Consider the following 22,012-nt stretch of genomic DNA (forward strand, 5'->3'; position numbering starts at 1 on the left):
TCTCCTTTGGGATTGACCAAATTGGGATCATTACCTCACCTAGATTTTAGGAGACAGAAGTATAAATTTGTACGCTTAATCTACTACACGCTTACTTCAAACTTTAGAAGATTCAAGACTCATGTAGTAAAAGCTGGGCAACTGACACAGCCAGTGAATAGCTTCTCCCTCCAGACCATGACCTATGTGGGGAAAAGTGAGGGCACCCAGAGAACCACTCTCAGTAAGGGGAACAGTGGTTATGATTACGGCATATCTGGGAAATTCTGCAAAAGTGTTAGCCACCCCCGATCCCTGCCGAACTTCCCTTCTAAAGTTGTCCCACTGCACGACTATTAGGAGGCTCATTCTGGTGGGACTGTGGTGACAGTGGCAGAGTCAGAGAAGAGGACCAGCTGAGTACATAAGAAAAGATGGTATATGTATAATTCATCTGGGATGACTTCCTTAGGGCAGAGGACAAGTCAGGGGCAATATTTATCAAGCAGACTATTTTCTTACAACTCTAAGAGTTTATTAGCTCTTTTGTATGCTTTGATTCTTATCCATCGGTGTCACAGATTGCACATAAGAAGACTCACTGCATGCGGGCACCTTTCTAAGCCCTCTGCGGGCATTATCGACTGTAACCCTACATGGTGTGCCATGTTATGATCTTTATTTTGCCGATGAGGAAATTGAGGCACAAGAGATGCAGCAGCCTGCCCAAGCGAGTATGTGACAGGGCCAGGATCCCAACCCAGGCTACTGGTCCCATGGTCTGTGCTCTTGACCTGTGCACATTATACAATTAATATAATCCATTATTTAAAACGTGTGTGGTGCTGAGTTTTTAAACTAGACTCAGTAAGTCATTTAGGAAACTATGATCAAATCCGTTCATAAACCAACAAATGCTGATTGAACGACCACCGTGTGTGTTTCCCTAAATATACCAGCAACCCAGCTTCAACACTGAAGTCCTGCCTCAGCAACCCATGGGGAGCATGCGGGCCAAACCTGGCCCACAGCAGGCCCGCCATAGGTGCCTGCTTCACAAATGCGAGAACGGGCAACCGGAAGAGAATGTAGGATAGTCACAGAATGGCTAACCCGGTAATTATTTAAACTTAGAGATGTGGTGCCAGGGTAGCAGTTTTGAAATTTGTTAATGGCTCTTTTATAAAAGGCGTGGGCTTTCGAGGATGAAGCAAGGTGAAATGTGGTTCGATCACTTCGGCCTGAGTGTTTGGATGGAGGGAGAATTGCGAAAGAAAATCTCTAGGTCTAAATGCTGGGACAGATGACCCCTGAGAAAGTTAGAATCTGCCTTGACCAGCTCATTCCAAACATTTGAGCATCAGCACTAAACCTAATCTATGACCCGATACTTAAAAATAACCTGTTATAAAGTAACCATAAAAAAATCACCGTTTTCAGCCTGATTCAGTCTGCTACATAAACTACAACCAGCATTAATCGCTTCAGTCAGCATTTATGTCGTTCTTTCTATTAGCACAATGGGTTTTACAACCATTTATGAGTTTCTGGAAAGCCTAATAGAAAACACACATACATGTTCTCTGTGTAAGATGCAGAAGTTTTCTTCGCTTAAGGACAGGCCAGAAGGGGTCGCCACCGCCCCATGGCTAAAGCCGGGCTGGGCTCTCTAATGGGGAATACGTTCTCTCCCGGTGGCTCCAGCTAGCACACCGTGTCTGGTGAATTTCTGAATTTTCGTCTTCTGGCTAGCTCCATTCAGTCGGTCTCTCTCTGCCTCTCTTTCTTCACCTGTTGATAAACAAATATTTGGGGTGCTTACATGGTAGAGGCTGTGCACACAAAAAGAAACCTAAATGTGAAGACCTAAGTGATAATTTTTGTCTTCATATTTACTGTGGCTTTTCGGAGATTCAGAAAATTATCTGAATCTGGAATTGTCTACACTCTCCCTAGTTTCCTTTATAACTGAAAAAAAAATTTTTATGAAAGACATGCTTAAATGGTCATAAACTCTTTACCTTGCTGGTGTTTTAAACACGGCCAAAGACTTGCCTTGAAAAGAATGTTTGGTTGTTGTTGTTGGGAATAATACTTCTGAACATAGAGCAAATATCAGGTTGATTTGTGGAGCTATATAAAAAAGATTATTCTTCACAATGATTCCCTATAGGGCTAGGGGAGGAAGCTGTAAGGAGGAAGAGACAAATTCCTCAGGAATATATCAGAGTGCCCCATTGGCTCAGTTGATCCTCTCCACCAAATATGGAGGAGAGTGATGGCATCCAGCCGTGTCCCATACCCCAATCTGCCATAATAGTCTAAGACTTGAATCCTGCCTTGGCAGTAAAGAATCATTTACTGGCCTTTTACTGGAAAGAACTATAGGAGTTTGTCATTTAATTCGCCCTCTCATTCGACGCCAAAATCCCTTCTAGAACAAACAAAATAATAACTATGGCAGCGTGAGCTGCAGACTCTTCTCAAGCCCAGCTGACGCAGCATAAGGGAACAGCGGGGAATCTGTTGAAGTTACCATTGCATTTTGCTTTCTCATAAACCGCTTTTTGTCTTTCCAACTTCCCTGTTTTCACCAGTGCCTAGAAACGAAGACCTGGGAATTGCTTCTCACATATGAATCCCTGGGTCTTTCACAGTCAGAGCCAATTTGATGATATACTTCTCTCTGGCTGTGAGGACAAGTTCACTGTTCTTGGTCTGACGCCAAAGGTGGACATGGATTCTCCAAACTTTCAGACCAAGAAAATTTGACACACCTACATAGCTTGGAGAGAACAATGCCAAACCCAAAGAGATGGTACCAGACGACTTGGGGTTCTGAATGTGTTGGGAAAGACAGGAGGGAGCTTCATCCTCTGAGCAATCCAGGATTCTCCGTGTACTTGAGAAGTTCTAGGATGGTCAGACAAGCTTCATTTCAGACGACTTCTACCTAAGTCGATCTCTTGCTCTCAGTCTCTCTTCTTCCCTCTCATTCTCTCATAAACTTAAGTTCTACAGCCATAATAATAACAGTTGTCTTTTGTTAAGTTCCACTGTGCACTGGACTGTATAAGATACTTTATTAGCAACTTGTGAACAACCATAACCAGCATCAGGATTCAAACCCAGTTGTCTTGGAAACCAGAGTAGATGCGCCACTCTGCTGCCATGTCTATTATCATGAGACCTCTCAGGGGAGCTTGGCTCAGGGCTATCTGACACACCCTACTCCCCACCACCCAGGCTTTCTCTGTCCCTTCCCTGATGATACTAGTAACATGCTAACATAACGAGAGGGCCCGGGAGCAGCAAAGGGGGGTCCACCAAACCTGAAAGAAAGCCCAGTTCCCATCTTCTACAGCCCTGCTGTTATTTCTGCCTCAGTGTGTTCTAAGAACCCAGCAGATACTATTGTAAGAGACAAAACAACTGTGAGGATCAGCACCCCCTTATCTGCTATGCGCTCTAGAAGAGTCACTGTGGATCAGAGGGTGTGGCCCCCAGGCTCCACCTGCTTGATAGTTTTGCCTCTGTGTGGTCATTCACGCTCACGTAACCTGATTGTAACTGGGCCACCTTACCCTCTCTTTAAGGACTTTCCAAGGAAGAAAAGCTACATGACTTTAATCTCCAAACCAGAAAAGTGAAAGTGCATCTTTACAGAAGCTTTCTTGGGCGGAGGGAATTACATTGCCCATCAGGAAGCCAAATGTGCTAAAAATTTCCTTAGAAATTTTTCCACCTGGCCTATGCCTTCTCTTCTCTCATCCCTCGAGACTCTGCTCCAGCTCCCTCCTCTCTCCTGGGTCTTTGGTCCTGGGCACCTTGTGTAGAGCAATTCGATCTCTCTCAGTTTCTGAAGAAAGGCTTCTTCCTCCAAAAGATGAGGGAGAGGCGATATTAAATTTTTATTATTTGATTTTTTTGTTTCCATTACAGTATCATTCATGTTTAAAATGATGAGATGTCAGCAGGGTGTGGCCAGCTTTTTATTTTCTCCCCAAGAATATGTGATGGCCAGAGAAATCTTTGCTGTGGTCTCCCCCCACCCCTTTATTTTTGCATCCTTTGGTTATAACGGCAACATGCTCTCAAAGGAGATGAAAAGTAAAGACCTCATTCAGTCCTCTAGCTATGTCCCAATATCTAGCTGTTTCTTTCATTATAGGCAAAACCCAAATGGATGTCTCACTTTTCACTCAGATGTCTTGCTATCACACAGACAACGTGACTGCATTGGTCCGAGTATAGGCAGAGTTGGTCTTTGCCACTGAAAAATGGCGTGAGGGTGCCTGGTAGGCTCTCTCCTCAGAGATAGCACCTTCTAGGCCCAATCACGGTCACTCAGAGCACCAAGAAGTCCAGCTAAAATCAAGCCATTAATAGGAGAACATAAATATGTTATCAAATGAGCTGGACGGTGAGGCATGAAGAGGAGTATTCTGGTAGCCACACTGTAGTCAGGGGAATAAGGGTGTGTGAGAAAGGTCTGAAGCATGAAAGGAAGGTGGCAGGCTGAGTGGACCCCAAGGAGCTGTGGGGCAGCTCTTGGCACCCAGATACACCTTGCAGAGTGTAGGAAGTGTAAGTTTTGGAATCCATCAGCTCCATTTTTAAATCCTGGTTTTTCTTCTAACTCGTATAACAGGGCTACTATTTTGAAAATAATTTTCTCTTTGCCTGTCTGAGTACATGATTCTAATCTGTCCTAGGCATCCACAGGCCCCATGAGAGATGAGGATTTCTATAGAGGAATTCCAAGGAAGAGAAAGGAATTCAATATTTAGCTTCTGATATTCAAAATAGCACTTTCAACAAGACAGTAGCCTTGCAGGCCAAACTATTGTCTAAAGATGTTCTAAATTTCTTTATTTCTCAACTTTAGCACATTGAGAACCAAGCCTAAAAGACTCAGCTCCAAGGGAAACTTGCTACTCTGTGGTTGATGGACTACTTGACATAGGAAAATGTAAAGGCAAGCCCTCCCCTCCCTGCCCAGGGGAGAAGAGGGAGGCACAGAGGTCAGGGAACTAGAGACATGTCTGGGAAGCTCCATGTGGCACTTTACTCAGGCATCCTCTACTCAGGGTATTGGAGGGAGGCCCCCAGTCCACTTCTGACCACCACCCTAGGGTCAACATCCCCATGGCTACTCGTGAAGGCAACAGAGGTTCAGCATAAGTGTTAGCTTTCCCAAACGTCTACCCCACAAACCCAAGATTCCTGTCTCCAAGGTATCAGGAAGTGACAAGAGCCTCTTCCCAGATCCACCCCTGTTTACTCAGGAAGAAGAGCAGAGGGGAAGGAAGCTCTCTGAGAAACCGATGATTTTTTTTTTTCATGCAAAAGTGACTGGAATTATCTAGAGGAACTATTTAGATTATAACATAAAACTAAGTCATAATCCAGAATGGACTAAATTGAAGTTGTTTTCCCATCGCCCGGGTGTTGGGAGCCTGTAAGGAAACCAAAGTAGTTAAAAGAAAAAGCAGGTACATTTTCTTTGTACATCTAAGAGTGATTTGAACAGTTGGCTTGCACATGGGTATGTACCTTAGATAAGTCCAAGACTCAATTCATCTGTTAAATGGGGATGAATACTTACTCCCATCTCAAGACCTTCATTGTACATTTATATCACGGTTGGCATAAACATCCCGGTTCAATGCAGAAATTCAGTAAGTGTATTTCTTGCTGGTGCTGGGGAACAGGAGTAGAGCAATGAGAGCAACCCAGCTGGGCAGAAGGTGCTCGGCCTGGGACCAGCCTCCTGTAGCCACCATCTCCTACTCCGTGGAGAGCTGAGCAGACCCCTATTGCAGATGTCGGTCAGAAGTGGACCCTTGGTTTTTCTCGGTCCACAAATTCACAGGCCGGAGAAAACACTACGCGTGAGAAACTGAAAGTAAAGCAACCTGGGCCCACAGAGCTGTGCCCGTCTTTCAAAGGCCACCTTTGACATCTGCTCAGCTTCAAGTGAACTTTGAGCCCCCAGGAGTCTGCATGGCTGTTTGCAGATCAATACCCTTGGTGCACAAAGCATGCCAGCTAACCAGGGCTGAGCTGTGCCTGCAAGAGCTCGTTGGAGACCGAGCTAGAGTCTTGGCTCTCTGGTCCCCATTCAGCCTCCATGCCCTGGTAAGAGTATATTATTTTCTTAGCTCAAATTGCCGTTTCCAAGTCATTATTTCTCTATGACGAGGAAACAATATTGGGTCTTATGTAATATCAACCTCAATGAATCTGGAAGTGATCATGGAATGGGTGGCTTTTTTTCCTCCTTAAAAAAGAGAAAAATAAATTTGAGATTGTTTGCATATGGCTGAGAATATTTATGAACTATTCCCCCTTGTTTCCTCATCACATATTTTACCCAGTGCATTTGTGTGTGGTACAGAATAAATCTTAAAGGGAGGGTGGGGTGGAGAGGAGAAGAAAGCAGCTAGAGGACTGGGTATCCATCAAGTGCCTGGGATGTTAGTGGTCCTGGGTCTCGGGGTCCCCTGGCCTCAGGCTTGCTATGGTCCATGGGTGACCCGTCCTGCTACTCAGAAGCAGTCTTTGGAAGGAGAGTTTCAGATTTGAAAACTGAAGGATTTAACATCTTCTCGTCACTCCGGTTTCTTTCATATCCTCTTCACTCTCACCAGAGCAAAAACTTCAACACCAAACATTTTTGTAACCTGCGTGCCGTCAGCTGAAAGGGATAATGAAATCCTATGGATGCCAGACTGAGCCAGGGTCAGAGGAATGAGTTGGCAGGTAGGAAGGAAAAGAACTGGCAGAGAATATATTGGTGCTGGCAGTTGTTATTCGATAATATGGCAGTACGTTAGCACACAGGCCCGTGGCATCGATTTCCCTTTGGCCATGCCTCTCAACATGGCTTGTCACCAAGAAGGCATCCGAGGGAGCAGAATGGACAGGGCTGTGGTTGTACATTAAGTCAATAAGAGAAGCAAAGCTCTGGGCCGTTGATTTCTCCCTCTGAAGTTTCTTAGCGTCTCGTTATCTGCCTCACCCTAGATTTTTCGGGAACATACTGACAAGAGTATGAGGGACCGAGAGCAGGATGACTGGCACATATGGTGATGCCATAGCAACAGCTGTCATTAATTGGTATCCCACTATGGGCCAGGCACTCTCTGAGGCACTTTCCCTGCATAATCTGAATTATTTCTCACGACGGCTTTATGAGGGTTAGGGATTTTTAGTTCCATAGTTGAGATGAGAAAACCAAAAGCTCAGTGGAGTTCAGGAACTCGCCCAAGGTCACACTTAGTAAGCGCCAAGTTGAGGAATGTTTCCAGGATTTGTGGGGTCTGAAGCCAATACAGTAAGTACTAATGAGGAATTTTAAAAGTCAACTTCAGGGCCTTGGAAGGGGCCCACACAATAAGGGAGCCTGAAGCTTAAGCTTCAGCAGCGTCACATTCGATCTAGCCTGGGCAGGGTCAAAATTTAAATACAGAGTTAGCTCCAGGCCATAGGGTCCTATTTCTGTTGCCCCGTCTCTTCTTCTCTCTACCATGATTATCACCAACTGCACCTTCACGTTCATGATCCAAATACATAAATGCAAGCGATGAAACTGACACATGGAAGACATTCTCAGAAGGTGGCTACTTGGTATGTTACATGGTATGTCGCAGTCGTGACATAAGGCAACAACCACGCCCATTGCCAAATTTGATCCTTCCCTCTCAAGAGATCACTAGAGAGATAGTTTAAATTTATCCAGAGCTATCTTCCCAAGGAGCTCCAGTTGCTGTCCTCGGCCTGTTTTACCAAATGTCACGATAATTCCCAGACCAGATGACTTGGGCACAGGCTTGAGTAGTGGCCTGCTCATGTCTCCAAGGGCCATTTGGAATCAGAATCTGCAACGTCTCATTCCCATCATATGTCTTTCCCTTGATGTCAGTTGGCCAAGTTTCAACAGGCCCTCTGATTTTTCCTTTCTCCATTATAATCAAGATTTCGGCATAATCTTCATAACTGAAGGGGTAGCCGGATTTGAAGAAGCAAACAAACTCAATGTAAATCACAAGTGCCTGGGTGTGGTGGGGGTGGGGGAGGGGCGTATAATAAGTATTGTTAAATGCCCACCCTCTGCTGTTGCTCTTGAATAGGCTTGCAATCCCATCCCAGTCTAGACAATTACTAGGGAGAATACAAGCATTTTTCCTAACCCCGCTCCTTCTATTCTCTCAAACTGGAAACACAAAGCAGATGATGAAGTACAAGTTCAAATGCCACACCAGGGAGAGGGAAGTATTGAGAAACTGTGTCCAACCTCCAGCCTGTTTTCAAACATTCCAGTAAGCATTCAATTGATTTATCTTGGGCTGGTGTCATTTCATTGTCTCAAACAAAAGGCCTTCTATGAAAAGACAAATGTGGATTGTGTGAGGAGTGGCTAACAGAAAGCACATTTGGGAAAATCTGAACAAGAGCACACAGTCCACTGGGCTCTTCCTCCAGAGGCAGCATCTCCCTTTTTTTTTTTCCCTGCTGGAATTAATATCAGGATTGATATTAATGATTCCTATGATCTCGGTGCCACGCTATACACCAAGGGATGGGACTGATGACACAGATGCAGTGGCTAATGAATGACGCAGCCAACCATCTCCTCCACCTCCGTCCTCGAGCTCAGGTGGACGGTTCCTGTGGCGGTGTTTTGTGACAGAGTTGGTCTATGAAATGCTGGGGAGAATGACTCAGGGATAGCGACATCCTAGAGTTGTTCTTTTGAGTATTTCGTTCTGCTCTTGTGTCTAAATGAATTATTTATATCGTCTTGGGTCACATTATCTTCCTTTGAATGTTTTTTTTGTTGTTTTTTGTTTTTTTTTTGTTTTTTTGTTTTTTTTTAGCTGTATCCATGACAGGTGTCCACGCAATCTGTGATTGCAAATTGCTGGTGGAGCCTACTGCCTGGTGCACTGGCCCTTCCATTTTTAGAGAGCACTGATTTTTAGAACAACCTTCTCTAGATTAAACTCAAGTAGGCCTCCCTGATGCCCACTGGTTCTCTGGGGGGCAGCACCAGACATGGCCTCTCTCACTTTCCTATGTCTTGCTCTCCTGGAAGCCTGTTCCCACCCTTCTCTGGTTGGGTTAGCCACCGTTAATGCTTCCACAAAATCTGATGCAGCTCTCTGCCCTAGGACTGCTATATAGTTGGTATTTACTTATTTAATAGCTTTTTCTTTATACAAAATTATTATGTGGGTTGACTGTAGATTATTGGAAAAATATACGTAAACAAAAAAGGAAATGAAAGTTACCTATTGTTATTGAATCTTCTGGAGATAAGCACTAAGCTTTGATATATATCCTCATGGTTGCATCTCTATATTCCTGCCTCCCATGCCCCCAAAAAAGATTAGCTTTTGCCTATTGTTAGGTTAAGCCTTGCTCTTTCAGGCCATTTCATACTTGTCTACTGTACTGTGTTCATGGCTGCCAGGTATTCCGCAGTGTGTGGGGAGCTGGCAGTGTGAGGAGGGGTTCAGGATAAGCTATTCTACTCCGAAGACTGTGGCTGTATCTAGTGGCAGGTTTGACTAAAGATGCTTCTTTTGCTGTTTCTTGCCAGCCCTTGAGAGAGGCCTGACCAAGGCTCTGAAGGAACTGGATGACTACCTGAACACCCCTCTGCCAGAGGAGATCGACGCCAACACTCGTGGGGACGATGACACGCGGTCCCGACGCAAGTTCCTGGATGGGGACGAGCTGACCTTGGCCGACTGCAATCTATTGCCCAAGCTCCATGTGGTCCAGGTAAGAGACCTCTACCTGCAAGTGCTCCTCAGATCCAGCTCCATATTAGGCTGGGTCACCTATGGGATTAAGTGGAGGGCAGCGCCATTGGCTGGTTGAGAGCCTGGGCTCTGAAGTCACCTGAATAGGTAACTGAAGTCAGCCTCCACTGCATATTGGCCCTAGTGTCTCTGAGGTTCAGTTTTCACCTGTAAAATGGGCATGTATTGTTTTTTTTCTAAGGTCGTTGGAAGAGTAATGTGGCATGTAAGTCCCTGGCATATTGTAAGTGCTCATTATATAGTAGTTGCTATTGTCATATCATATATAGTTATATATAGTCCTGTTACTCCAAAGGCCTCTTTCTCGTTTCTTCTTCATAGGTTTTCACTGGCCATACCCCCACATCTCTATTAAATGTGACCTCATATGCATGTTTTCTTTGTGCACTGACCCACCTTCTCATTCCCTCGAGCTATTCCCTAGGGCAGGCAGGCATCATCTTCCTTATCTATCAGTTGAAGAGATGGAGGCTGCAAGAAGTGACATCATTTTGTTTACTATCGTTGTACTTTCTGACCGTCTTTGACAGGCAGTGTAATCCTCTCTTGTATGAATCTTGGGATCTGCAAGTTGGAAAGAAGAGAATTCAGAGGTCATCCAAAACAACCTCCCAGCCCAAACTGGGCCACTTTCTGTTCGTGACAGGGTTCTATGCAGCTGCGAGTGCACATTTCTGACGATGAAGAGCCTTCTGCCTCACGAGCCAGCCCTACCACACTGACAGCTCTGATTATTAAAACAGCCTTCCAAATTGCCTCGCTGCTACGTGTTCTTTGGAACATCACCAGACAGGGCTGCTCCCTTTCATCCCATTTGAAGACACCAGTTGTGCCCCCAAAGTTGTCTAAACTAACACTTCTTCTCACATCCTTTCCCCTGACCCTCACCAGCATAGAATAAAATATAAAGGGATTATAGAGCTAGACAGTTTGCAAATTGTACATGTTTTTATGTTTTACTGTCTCAGTCAGAGAATAAGCTCTGTGATGATAGGGCCTTCTCTAAGCATGATGGTGAATATACAGTGGCCTTTTAATAAATAGTCATTGATTAGTCATTTTATCACCTAGTTATGTCTTTATGATACCCAGTTTCTTTCTATCCTTTACTGAGAAGAATCAGATTTAATCGTTTATCAGCTGATTATCTGCCTATCGTTTTCTTTTTGTGGTTGTTTTTTGTTTGTTTGTCTGTTTGTTTGTTGTTTGTTTTGCTGAAGTCCGGGCTAGACACGCCAGCTCCCTTCTAATCACAGCACACACAAGCTTGAGTTGAAATCACACATCTGGGTGTGCACTGGTGTTCCTGGGGGCTTGGTCTGAGCTGGAGACTGGGAGAGCATCATGTATGCGGGTGCTGATGGGCTGGGCAAATACAACTTATTAACATGGATACACTTTGGATTTGGGGCCAAGCCAAGGGTCAACTGTAGGTGCATCTAAGCTGCTATATCTCGTTGAAGTTATTAATTAGTGCATATCCCACTCCACTTCCAAAACATCTTTATTCTCTCTTTCTGAGGCGCTAGTGGCACTATTAAGGACAGCATGATTCCAGTTCAATCACACCGTGTCAAAGTGATGTAATGGAAAGCCCACCATTCTAGAAGTCGGGAGACCCAATTCTAGTCCTATGTCTGTTACCAACTAGCAGCATGAGCTGGCGCAGGTCATTTATTCTACTTGGAATTCATTTCTCTCATGCCTAAAAGAAGAGAGGTGGATTATATTCCTCCTTGTTTCTTTTCCCTCTCTTCCTTCCCTCATTTCTTCTCTCTTACTCAAATACGTCTTGAGTACCCACTCGAGAATTGCTTGTCGAATAAGGTAAACAAATGAATCTCCCAGGCCCTGTGCCTCATCCTACAATTTCTCCAGTTCCTCCTAGCCCATGTCCTTGGATGAAGTTCAGTGAGTTGTTCATTGAGAGAAGCTGGGGATCAGAGGGAGGATGGCCTGTGAGGGGACAAAGGCTGGGCCTTGCCTCCTATTTCCTTGGATTTCTGCTGATGCAGCTTATCAGGTCCCAGAGACCTGGCAAACCTCTTCAGTGCAGAAAGAGTGAAGGAGGAGCCAAGTCAGGCCTCCAGTTTGGTTTCCAACGCCAAAACTTAATCTGGGCTGTGGGAGCTAACTGTTTTCATATGAAAGTACAAATTCAGAACATGAGCATGGAAGTGCCTGCAAACATCAGAACTTTCTGTGCGAATCCTCACCCTCTCATTCCTGTGCGTATTCTGTCCACTTTCTCTCTCCCCCTCTCTCTCTCTTTCTCTCTCTCTCTCTCTCTCTCTCTCTCTCTCTTCTCCCCACCTCCTCTTTTCCTCTCTTCCTCCCTTATTCCCCCTGGCTCTCTTTCAGTTTCATCTTCATCCATGGAAGCTGTGTTGCTTTGGCCCAAGAGTGCCTGGTTTGGCTCGCTGAGTACCTGGTTTGAACTTTCATTGCCTGGCTCCCTTTTAGTTCTCATCTCCCCAAATCCAGCCAACACATGAGGAAACAGACAGTTTTGAGACTAAAGCAGGCGTGCAAATCCGGGCAGGGGGGACATGGCAGGCCTTGCGTAGCCTCCACTGGAATCTTGCCTGGCACGGTGATCTGTTTAGCCCCTGCGGCAAACAGGAAGGGAGATATAAATATAAACACAAATATATATATATTTATAAATGGTATTTCTGCTGTTTTCGAGCTCATATATAGCCTTTAAAAACTTAAAAATAAATTCCAGCATGGAGAGACTGAAGGCTGCTCTATTACTCAGTTTATAACCCACAACTCCTGCATGGATTTGATTCTTAGCCAAGACAGCCTCTTCTAAAGGCTCTTGGGCAAACTCATGGGGCCCTCGTCTTACGGTGAACAGGTGGAAACCAAGAACTGGCAGGGGGTGCTGGCCTCAGCATTTGCTCTTGGAGAGCGAGCGCTCAGTCCAAAGACTCTGATTCCGTCACCTAAACTGGACAGAACATTGAAGGACTGCCTTCTTTGATGACCACACCAGACCTAATATAAAGAAGTACTAAGTACTGAGGAACTAGGAAGACAAAATGTGCCAGGAGGTTCCACCTTCAAGAGGCAGCTACTACCTTCAGGGTGGGTGGTGGGGGGTTGGTAAAAGGGAGGGGTTGGAGTTATTAAAACATCAGAAACTCAGATGAGGGGCCCCACAGAGCTAAACCTTGGACCTCTGAGGTGGGGCTCTGCTTAGCTGATGCTGGGGGCTGAGTTCAGAGGATGTCCCATGGAATTGGGACCCAACCTCTGCAGCAAGGTCACTGTTGTGTACTGGCCTTTCTGAACTGGTGTGATGACACTGGTTCTGCAAGTTTTGACAAAACAGCAGACGAGATTCAGCGGCTGACACTGGAGTGAAAAAGACTCTGATGGAGACAGAAAGCCAACGAGAAGAGTCACGACCCTTCCACCTCCTCCAGTCTGCAGGCTCTCTCTAGTGGCCCCTCTTGGTAGAGCCTGACAGGGAGTAGCTGGCAAAGCAGAGGTATGATTTGTGCAGTCTGAATCCAAGGGTCACAGAGAAGCAAATACAAGGGTAGGTTTGAAGATAATCAACATTAGCTGAGAAACTGGCACAGGAGAGATTCTGAGCAGAGCTGTTTCTTTATCATTTACATAGGACTGAGTGGCAAAGTAGAGAGAACTGGGATTAGAAAGCAGGGACTATAATAAATATTAGTGATTACTCAAAAATATTGGTTGAATTAATTATTTTCCTGTATAACATTGTGTAAGCCACTAAATCTTTTGTGGCTTCAGTTTATTCATTACTAAGGATATTCAGTTCTTAAAATTAAGTAATTTTATTACATTTAACACTAAATGCACTTTGTCTGCTATTAGGGTAACTGAGAATGGTAAGGATTAAACAAAACTGTTTATTGAATCCCTACTTATGTAACCTTACTTTACTCATCTGTAAAATGGGACTATAACACACTCTTCCTTATAGAGTTAGAGATTTAAGGAGCTTGCAAAGTACTTAAAGCAGGGCCTGGAGCAGAGCACATAGTAAATAAATGTTTGCTATTGTGGTTCCTCTTAGTGAGAGCATTATGGAGATTATTGAGCGTACAAAATGAAGAAGCTGTGGTTCGTATTCTTATACTGCTCACGATTAGGGAAGCGAGCGAGAGAGGACACTAAAACAGTAACTGATTCAGAATAGAATAGACCTTAGTGTTGTAATAAAAGTTCAATACTGATGTAGGAAAATGGAGCAGAGAAATGTATCCTTCTTGGGAATGTGATCATAGCTATGAGACTGAGCTTTTCATGCAATAGGTCGTCATTGTCCTTCACTCAGCAAACTTCCCAGGGAACCCCGCACATCACTGCACCGAAATGCGGATGAAAGCCCAAACTGGCTGATCTAGGGGTTCTCTGAGTGGAAGGATCCCAGGGCCAGTGGAAAGCGAGGGAAGAAGTCAGAAGTCAGCACTTTAATAGAGAGGCTACTCATGGCTATCCCCAACCCGCGGGCTGGAGGAAGGACCAGCTAATGTGCAGGTCCCAGTGCACAGTGAAAATAAAGGGGCTTCTGTTAAAAAAAAAAAAAAGTATTCAGAATTTCCAGATATTGACAGCAGAACATTAAACCAAGGGCAGGGCCCTTCTGAGTGTGAGGCCCATGTGACTACACAGGTCACATGTCTATGTGAATCCCTCCCAGGCTATTGAGACCTTATGAAAGAGACCAGCTTGCCCCTACCTATGAAATAATGCATGCAAATGGGCAAAGGGCGAATCTCAATGAATTATAATAATAGGTAATATTTCTTGAGCACTGAATATGAGCCAGCCACCCCTCTAAACATTTATGTGTTAACTTCTTACTCCAAGATAGCTCCTAATATTTTAGAGATAAAGAAATTGGGGCTCAGAGTGGTTAAGTAACTAGTCCAAGGTCACACAGCTGTTAAGTAGTAGAGTCAGGACTGCAGATCTGGTCAGCAGGGATCCAGAGCCTATGCTTTTTAACCACTATGCTACCTCTTCTCTCGACACAAACATCACTTCCCCCAGAACACTCAAGTCCACAGCCCTCAAGTGTGGTTAACTATGGAGAGAACAGAAATCATTCTTTGTTCACTCCTCATCATACTCTGTACCTACATATTCATTCCAACATCTAGCTTACTTTTTAATGTTTGTATTCCCTTCTATAAATAAGGATGCTTAGGCAAAACAAAGTGGATGAGGGGAAATAGAAAAAAATGTTTATAATTCTATCAGTTAGATGCAACTACTGATCATACATTGGTATGTATACCTCTAGTCATCATATGTATTTCTCCAAATGTGTTATACTGCACTTGAAACTCAAATGATCTATCTTGAAGAGTTTTCCAGATCACTGGAATTTCCTATGCAGTATCATTTTTAATGGCTCTCTAGGATACTATTGTGCTTATGTAGGATAATGTATTTATCCATTCATGTGTTGCTGGACATTTGTGTCGTGTACCATTTTTTGCTGTTCTAGATAGTCCTGTGATCACACAGGTGTAGCTAAATCTTCATGTACATCCATGATTATTTCCTGAGGAAAAATCCCTAGAAGCAGGATCACTAGGGCAAAGGGCAAATTTTATTTACTTAAGAAATATAAAAGAAAATAATACTAAACAAAATAAAATAAAAAGAAGGCAGGACTGTCCCCCGAATTACATACACTTTGTTGCTGGCCCGTTGCGCTGCATGAAGGGTTATCCTGCTGTGTACGCACACATCGGTCACGCCACTAACACCTTCTCAGTGATTTGTTTCATGCCTTCACTCCATCTCTGTCCTACCATCTCTGTTGTAGATTGTGTCCAGGAAATACCGCAACTACAATTTCCCAGCTGAGATGACAGGCCTGTGGCGGTATCTCAAGAACGCCTATGCCCGGGATGAATTCACCAACACCTGTGCAGCTGACTCGGAGATTGAGCTGGCCTACGCAGATGTTGCCAAGCGCCTCAGCCGATCCTGAGCACAGCCGCCTTGCTCCATCCCCGCTGCAGAGCTCTGCTTCTCCCAAAGGACTCCGGCTTCACAGACTCCTCTTCCGCATTGCCTCGAGAATCGCCTTTTTTTTTTTTTAACCAGGCTGCATCTTGCTGGTATTATGAGAACTTCAGCCTGCTCTCTTTTGTGAAAGTCAGCGCCATTCCCGTCTGATCACACAGGAATCTGCAAACGGAAATGCTAGAAATGTCAAGCTCTCAGCCTTTGGGCCTGGTCTGGGTTCAGTGTATTTGAGGTCAGTGTTGGAGAACCCATGTACAGGATTGTCACTGGCCCCTTATGCCAATATCAGAATATCTCCTCACATGCATTAGAACGTGCAACACTGTGTCCTCTTCCACCCTCCTCTTTGTCATTGACTCCAAGACCAAGGACAAATGCCATCTTAGATCTTATTAGAAAGCGATCCACTCCTCTTAGGGGAGACAGAGTGAATGGAGAAGGACGGAGCAAGCTGTGGATTTTGGCATCTGGCAGACACACCTTGAGTCACTCACTACTTTCTGACACTCCTGTCACAATGTCACTGAAGGCCATATTGAAAAACCGCTTCAGACTCATTCTCAGTTTGCTACAGTGTTGTGAATGTTACGATGCTATCATGCCCCTGGCCGACACTGATCTCCATTCTTATGCTGTCAGGCCTTGCCGGGAAAGGAAATTGGCATGCAGTTTCAAACAGGGGTAACTGGGAAGGAGAGGATCAGGGAGCAGTGTAGATGCCAAAAGGCCCACAGGGGTCTACCAGCCACGGGGTTTGCTTGCATAGGGGTAGTTGTTTTTTTAGATATTATATAGCTGGGTTTGAATTCTTTATGATGCTGAATGTTCCCTGGGAATATTTTAGACAGGTCTTCTCTCTCATGATCTAATTTAATCTTGAACTGGTTATGTTATGTGACTACCAACCTTATAGCAAAATTGGCCAAAAATGACTTTCCAGTCTCTTCAAGTTGTTCCTGGATACAGGTCTGCTAGCTGGGTGTTCTCAGACAGCCGCTCCAGGCTGATTTCAGCTGCAGCCTCTGATGGGTGAGAGATAGACATAGGAGGTGGCATGATCGTGGATCACCTTAGGAAGAAAGTCCATGAGGCTTTCTGACTGGGAAACCATGGGGTTTGAACTAAAGGAAAAATATATGCCCATCTGCGTTAATGTTCCTACCGTCTGGTTCAACTACCAGATGAAAAAAAAGGGAACTTTTTTTTTTAAGCTAATTTTGTGCTCCTTAATCATTCTCTTTGAGTTTTACCTCCTCAAAAGCTTACCCTGCTTGAGCATCAGGACCTGTGCAGAGGAAATTAAGAGAAATGAACTCGTCATCAGCTCCCTCTCCCAGTGAACGCCCTGTGAGGAAAGCCACTGGCCTTAGACACTCCCCTTCAACAATCCTCCCTTCTATGTGGCCTGATGGTGGAGAGCGAGGTTCCAAGTGCCGGAAAGCCCCAGAACTTGGCTCATTGCTCAGGGAGGGCAGGATAGCATGGGTCCTTTCCATGGAAACATCAACAAATTCTAACCCAAGCAATCCCAGACCTACCTGCCTCCAGGGATCTCTGAAGAAAAAAGTGACCCATTGATCAGAGCAGAGGAGAGGAAGTAGGGGGTCTCTTTTATCCCACTGAAGAGAGGAAATTTCTCAGTAGGACATTTTATAAGCCTGAGAGCTTTGAAAAGGCAGAATGAATTGATTTATTTCCATCTCTAAAAGAACCTTTCCAGGGCTCCCTGGAAACTTTGTCCCTGGAGGTGTTTAAAAGGAGACCTGGTGAGAAAATAGTCCTTTTTAGTGTAAGGAAAAGCCTCAAACTGGCCTCCTGGGAGATGAAAGCTTGAATGATCCCAAGGCCTTCTAATTAGTGTGAAATCCTGTTACCCTGGGAAATCCGACCCTAACCTTCACAGCACAGGCAGGATGACCTAAGAGGCAGTTTACTTTCCTGAGACCCACAGTGGCACCGTTCTTGAAACATATCCATGTACCACAGCCAGTGCAACAGAGACGACAGGACACGCAGGTGGACTCGCTCCTCCTGAGTAGGTGGCAGACGCGAGCAACCCTGCCTGATCTGATACTCAGAATTCAACAACTGGCGAGTCCTTAAAAGCAGTCTTTAAAAACAAACAAGCCAAACCAAATCAATATTGATTATTACTCGATGTTCCTTCTGTGATTGACTTAGTTTTACATAAATAATAATATTAATGAACACTGGTGGGGGCAGTTATATGATCAATTATAACCATTTAAGAAGGAGAGGCGTTAGAGATGGAAGGCACTTCTGGATACTTCATTCAGGAATATCTTTTTATTTCAATAGGAGATTATTACAATGCAACTATTGACTTAGCGCTTTATTTCTTATAACCAGATTAATCGCAGTATTTTTATATAATAATAATATTCTTTTCCGATTTTTTTTTTTCAAAAAAAGTTTTTGCTCCAGATCCTTCAGTCTCCTGGGGCTTTGGCCATAACCTTGTCATGCACACAGCAAATCCTCTCCCAGCAACAGTGTGGTTAGGTTCTTAGGTGTCCCCAGAACCAACTCAGGGAATATTTAAGGTTTGCAGTTTGACTCCACACTTCGAGTTTTAAGATGGGAGGTAACAGTTGTCATTGGTCTTGAATGAATACTGATCCCTCAGAAAGCATTTCAGTGGCTCAGAAAGGGGATTCATTTGAGTTGAGATCTTATTTTATTTTAGATTTATTTTTCTCCTTTGACTATTTCTGTTGTTGTTGTTGTTGTTAGATAGCATGGTGGGAGGCAGAGGCAGAAATAAGAGTCAAACTCAGAACGGTTGTTGAATTTACCCATCTATTCAGTACTGCCTACCTCTCAGGTTGTCCCAGAGAGAAGTTGGATAAGACTAATAACTATAAAAGATGAGCTGGGTAAGTAAAATCTTGACTGATCTAGAGCATAGTTTCTTCTATTATGTGCCTTCGTCTCCTGACAAAGGGAGTCCAATGCCTAACAATTCAGAATCACAGGCATGAATATGAAGATCTAGTCTTAAACAAGTGATACAGGTACCTGGCAAAAAACTAATGAGCCAGAAAGTGAAAAACACACTCAGCTTATTTGTCCATGAGATCTCAGACATGTTTCAGTTTCCAAGGAAATGGCACAGTCCTTAGTGTTCACCTCTTGTGTGGTGGGGCCAGTGAGGATCTTGAACTTTTCATTAGAAAAAGGTCAAGTTTTCTAGTGTTTGTCAAATGAAGCAACAGAAGCTCTTCATAGCACCTGTGCCCACTAGCCACTTGCAGACAGATAATACCAAGCATCTCAGAATTGTCACAAAATGGATCATACCTAGAATGGAATCAGATCATACCTGAAGATCTGAGTCTGAGGAATTAGCAAGGTCTGAACAAATAGAATTAAAAGGGAGGCAGAGTCAGGAAGGCGAAGGTCTATCTAGCATGAGTTTTTTATCATTAAAAAACCAGTGAGAGTCTGCATCGAAAATTAAATTGGTCTAGAGACAGCAGATATCTAGTAGATATTTGTGTGTCTCCACCCTATCCCCATTGGCCTGGAGCCATTTCAATAGCAGAGCGAATCAAATGATGGTATCTCTCTCCTCGGAAAGATGAAGCATTAACTTATGGTTAAAATTAAGTCGATTCCCAAGAAATCACTTCCTTATTTTTGCATATGCCATTAAAAAGAATCTTAAGCATTAGAGAAAGAAAGGTGAACATAAAGCATCCTGGTTCTGATGTCAGGAGAACTGACTAGGTCACATCACTAGCTTTAGGCCCTTTTGCACACAGGCCTATTGTCTCCTATTCATTGCTCCTTAGCATTCAAAGCAAACATCAACATGCACCCTCCTTGTGAATGCATGTTTCTCTCCCTTTGTCAATATTCTTCTCCCAGCTTAGTTTCAGGATACTTTTATTTCATAATTAGGTATAATCTAAAGTGTGCTTAATTTTATTTAATGTCACTTAAGGAAATCGATCCAATGTTCTCCTCCCCAAACATAAATGATTGCCTCATTATTGGGTTTGGGCTAATCTGTGTTTCTATAAAAGCAATCAGTTTTATGGCAAAACATAGTTTTAAGGATTCAGTTATCTAAGGTATTTTATGTATAGCTACAGATTTCACAATATTGACTATACATGTATTTAAAATACAAACTATCCAGCTGATGTTTGAATTTGTCTGACTTTCCTGACCACCTGGTTGTCCCATTTTACAAGCAGGGAGTTACTAATTTAGCAAAAGATGCCTGGCCTTTATGAAAGAACAAACATTTCATTTTATAAAGACACTCCAAGTGATGGTGACTTGATTTTCTCAAGACCTTTAACTGTGGTGATAAAATAACAGGACTTGCTTTCAAGCCTTAATAAATGTAAAATGCCGTTTAATGAAGATATCGCTGAGTGTTTTCCTCATGAATCTCAACCGGTTATAAATTTTTTCCCAGTCTTTATTGGTATTGACTGATTCAAATAAAGTTGGTTTATTTTCCAATATTACAAAAGCGATCATCAGACTTCTTTTTTAAGGTGGGAATTTCCTATGCTGTTTTAAATGAAATAAGAAATCTCTCTCCCCACCCCAAATAAAGGTTACTTATTTCCCTTATAAAAGAAAACATCACTTCCAGTTATAAAATAATTTTTTAAAAAATAAAATATGTTCATTCTTAAAGATTAAAAGCAAATAAAAAGATAAGGTGGAAGAAGAGAAGGAAAAGCAAAAAGCTTGGGACCCAGTCATCCAAAAACTGATTTTTCTTTTAGCAAGACTAAAATTTTATTATAATACATGGGCTAGGTAAAAAATATATATATACTGATGTTTCTTCATGTTTCTCATTTCGTTTTCCTATCTGTATTGTAGTACATGATACCTGATAAGGACTTCTGTGAACATTTACATTGCCAAAAGGTGTGAAGGTCTTGGCAGTTCTCCATGTCCTTCATGCTCTGTCAGAACCTCACTTTTCATTATCTTGGAAGGGATGAAACACCTGACTTAGGGAATGAGTCCTGGTGGGAAACAGCCTCGGAGCAGGCGCAGCAGATGCTGTTGATGGTCATCTCTCCATCCAACCACCCCTATCTTCCTCTGGCAGAGCCCTGATTAGGTCAGGAGTCCACCTCCCCCCTGCTCCCCATTTCCCACCAAACACTCCCTCCTGACTCTTTTATGTGACTCAGGTGAGAGTGGTTCCAACCCCAGGGTGAATCATGAATGGTCTGAGCCTGTCCTCCTGGCTGTGGTTGGTTTTACAGTGGGCTCTTGACCAAGTTCCACCCAGTATTGTGATAGGATATTTGTTCAGGAATTTCTGAGAAAGATTTCCTTGTTCTTAAGAAAGTGACTCCTTAAGTCACTGCCTCTGATGCTGCCTCTGGATGCAGGTGTGAGACCTGGACCTATGCCACCCTCTGGAGACCATAATGGGCAAGAGCAAAAGCAAGACACTGCAAAGTGTAGCAAGAATGGAGAGCACCCGAGTCATTGATGGGACCACTGAGCTACTGAATTAGCAAACTCTGAAACTGGGTCTAACTCTGTATTTCCAGTTCTCTAGTATATCCCAGATGGTTCAAGGGTAGGTTTGTTTGTTTATTATTATGAATGGGCAAAGGCATCCTCAGTGGCACATTAGCCAAGTTTGTTGTTGTTGTTTTTAACAGCCCATTAGATCATCGAATTGCTCTCCCAGGAGGTCCACCTTTCCACTGATTGAATGAAGAGGATCTGCTCTGCAGGCTGACTTAGGGCCGGGAGCATGAGAGACTTCACCTCTCTGCATCTGTGCTATGATGAAACCTAGGGGCCTATGAGTAGCAATAATTGTGCCTTGCATTGAGGAGAACTGAGTTCTGTTCCAGAGAAGGATCCAAAAAGTGAACTTGGAAATGAGAATAGCTCATTAAACTCAAAAGTATTGTGAGCTATGTCTCTTTTATTTTTATGTCTAGTAGCTGAAATCCCCAGAATCACCTTGGAGAAGGCATAGGGTACTAGACTGGAGAGGTAGGAAGCTCAGGATTGGAAATAAAGAGATCAGAATTCTAATCATAGGTTCATTACTAAGTTACTATGTGACCTTGAGCAAGGCCTCTTTCTGGGCTTCTGTTTCCCCAAAGTGGATATTAAGGTCACTTGCCTATGAGATGATGAGATCCCTG

At 43.7% G+C, this 22,012-nt stretch overlaps 1 protein-coding gene across 2 annotated transcripts in view; it reads left to right on the forward strand.

Moving 5' to 3' along the window:
• CLIC5 (chloride intracellular channel 5) overlaps nucleotides 1-20,350 on the forward strand; it is a 153,490-nt gene extending 133,140 nt beyond the window's left edge. For both annotated transcript variants that reach the window (XM_039854078.1, XM_039854079.1), the window contains exons 5-6: nucleotides 9,587-9,771; nucleotides 15,637-20,350. In XM_039854078.1, coding sequence (XP_039710012.1) covers nucleotides 9,587-9,771; nucleotides 15,637-15,804 — 353 coding nt within the window. In that variant the 3' untranslated portion in view covers nucleotides 15,805-20,350. The remainder of the gene's footprint in view (nucleotides 1-9,586; nucleotides 9,772-15,636) is intronic.
• Nucleotides 20,351-22,012: the final 1,662 nt, after the last annotated feature.

This window comes from Pteropus medius, unplaced genomic scaffold (genome assembly GCF_902729225.1).
Source record: "Pteropus medius unplaced genomic scaffold, Ma_sr-lr_union100, whole genome shotgun sequence".
Classification (NCBI taxonomy): domain Eukaryota; kingdom Metazoa; phylum Chordata; class Mammalia; order Chiroptera; family Pteropodidae; genus Pteropus; species Pteropus medius.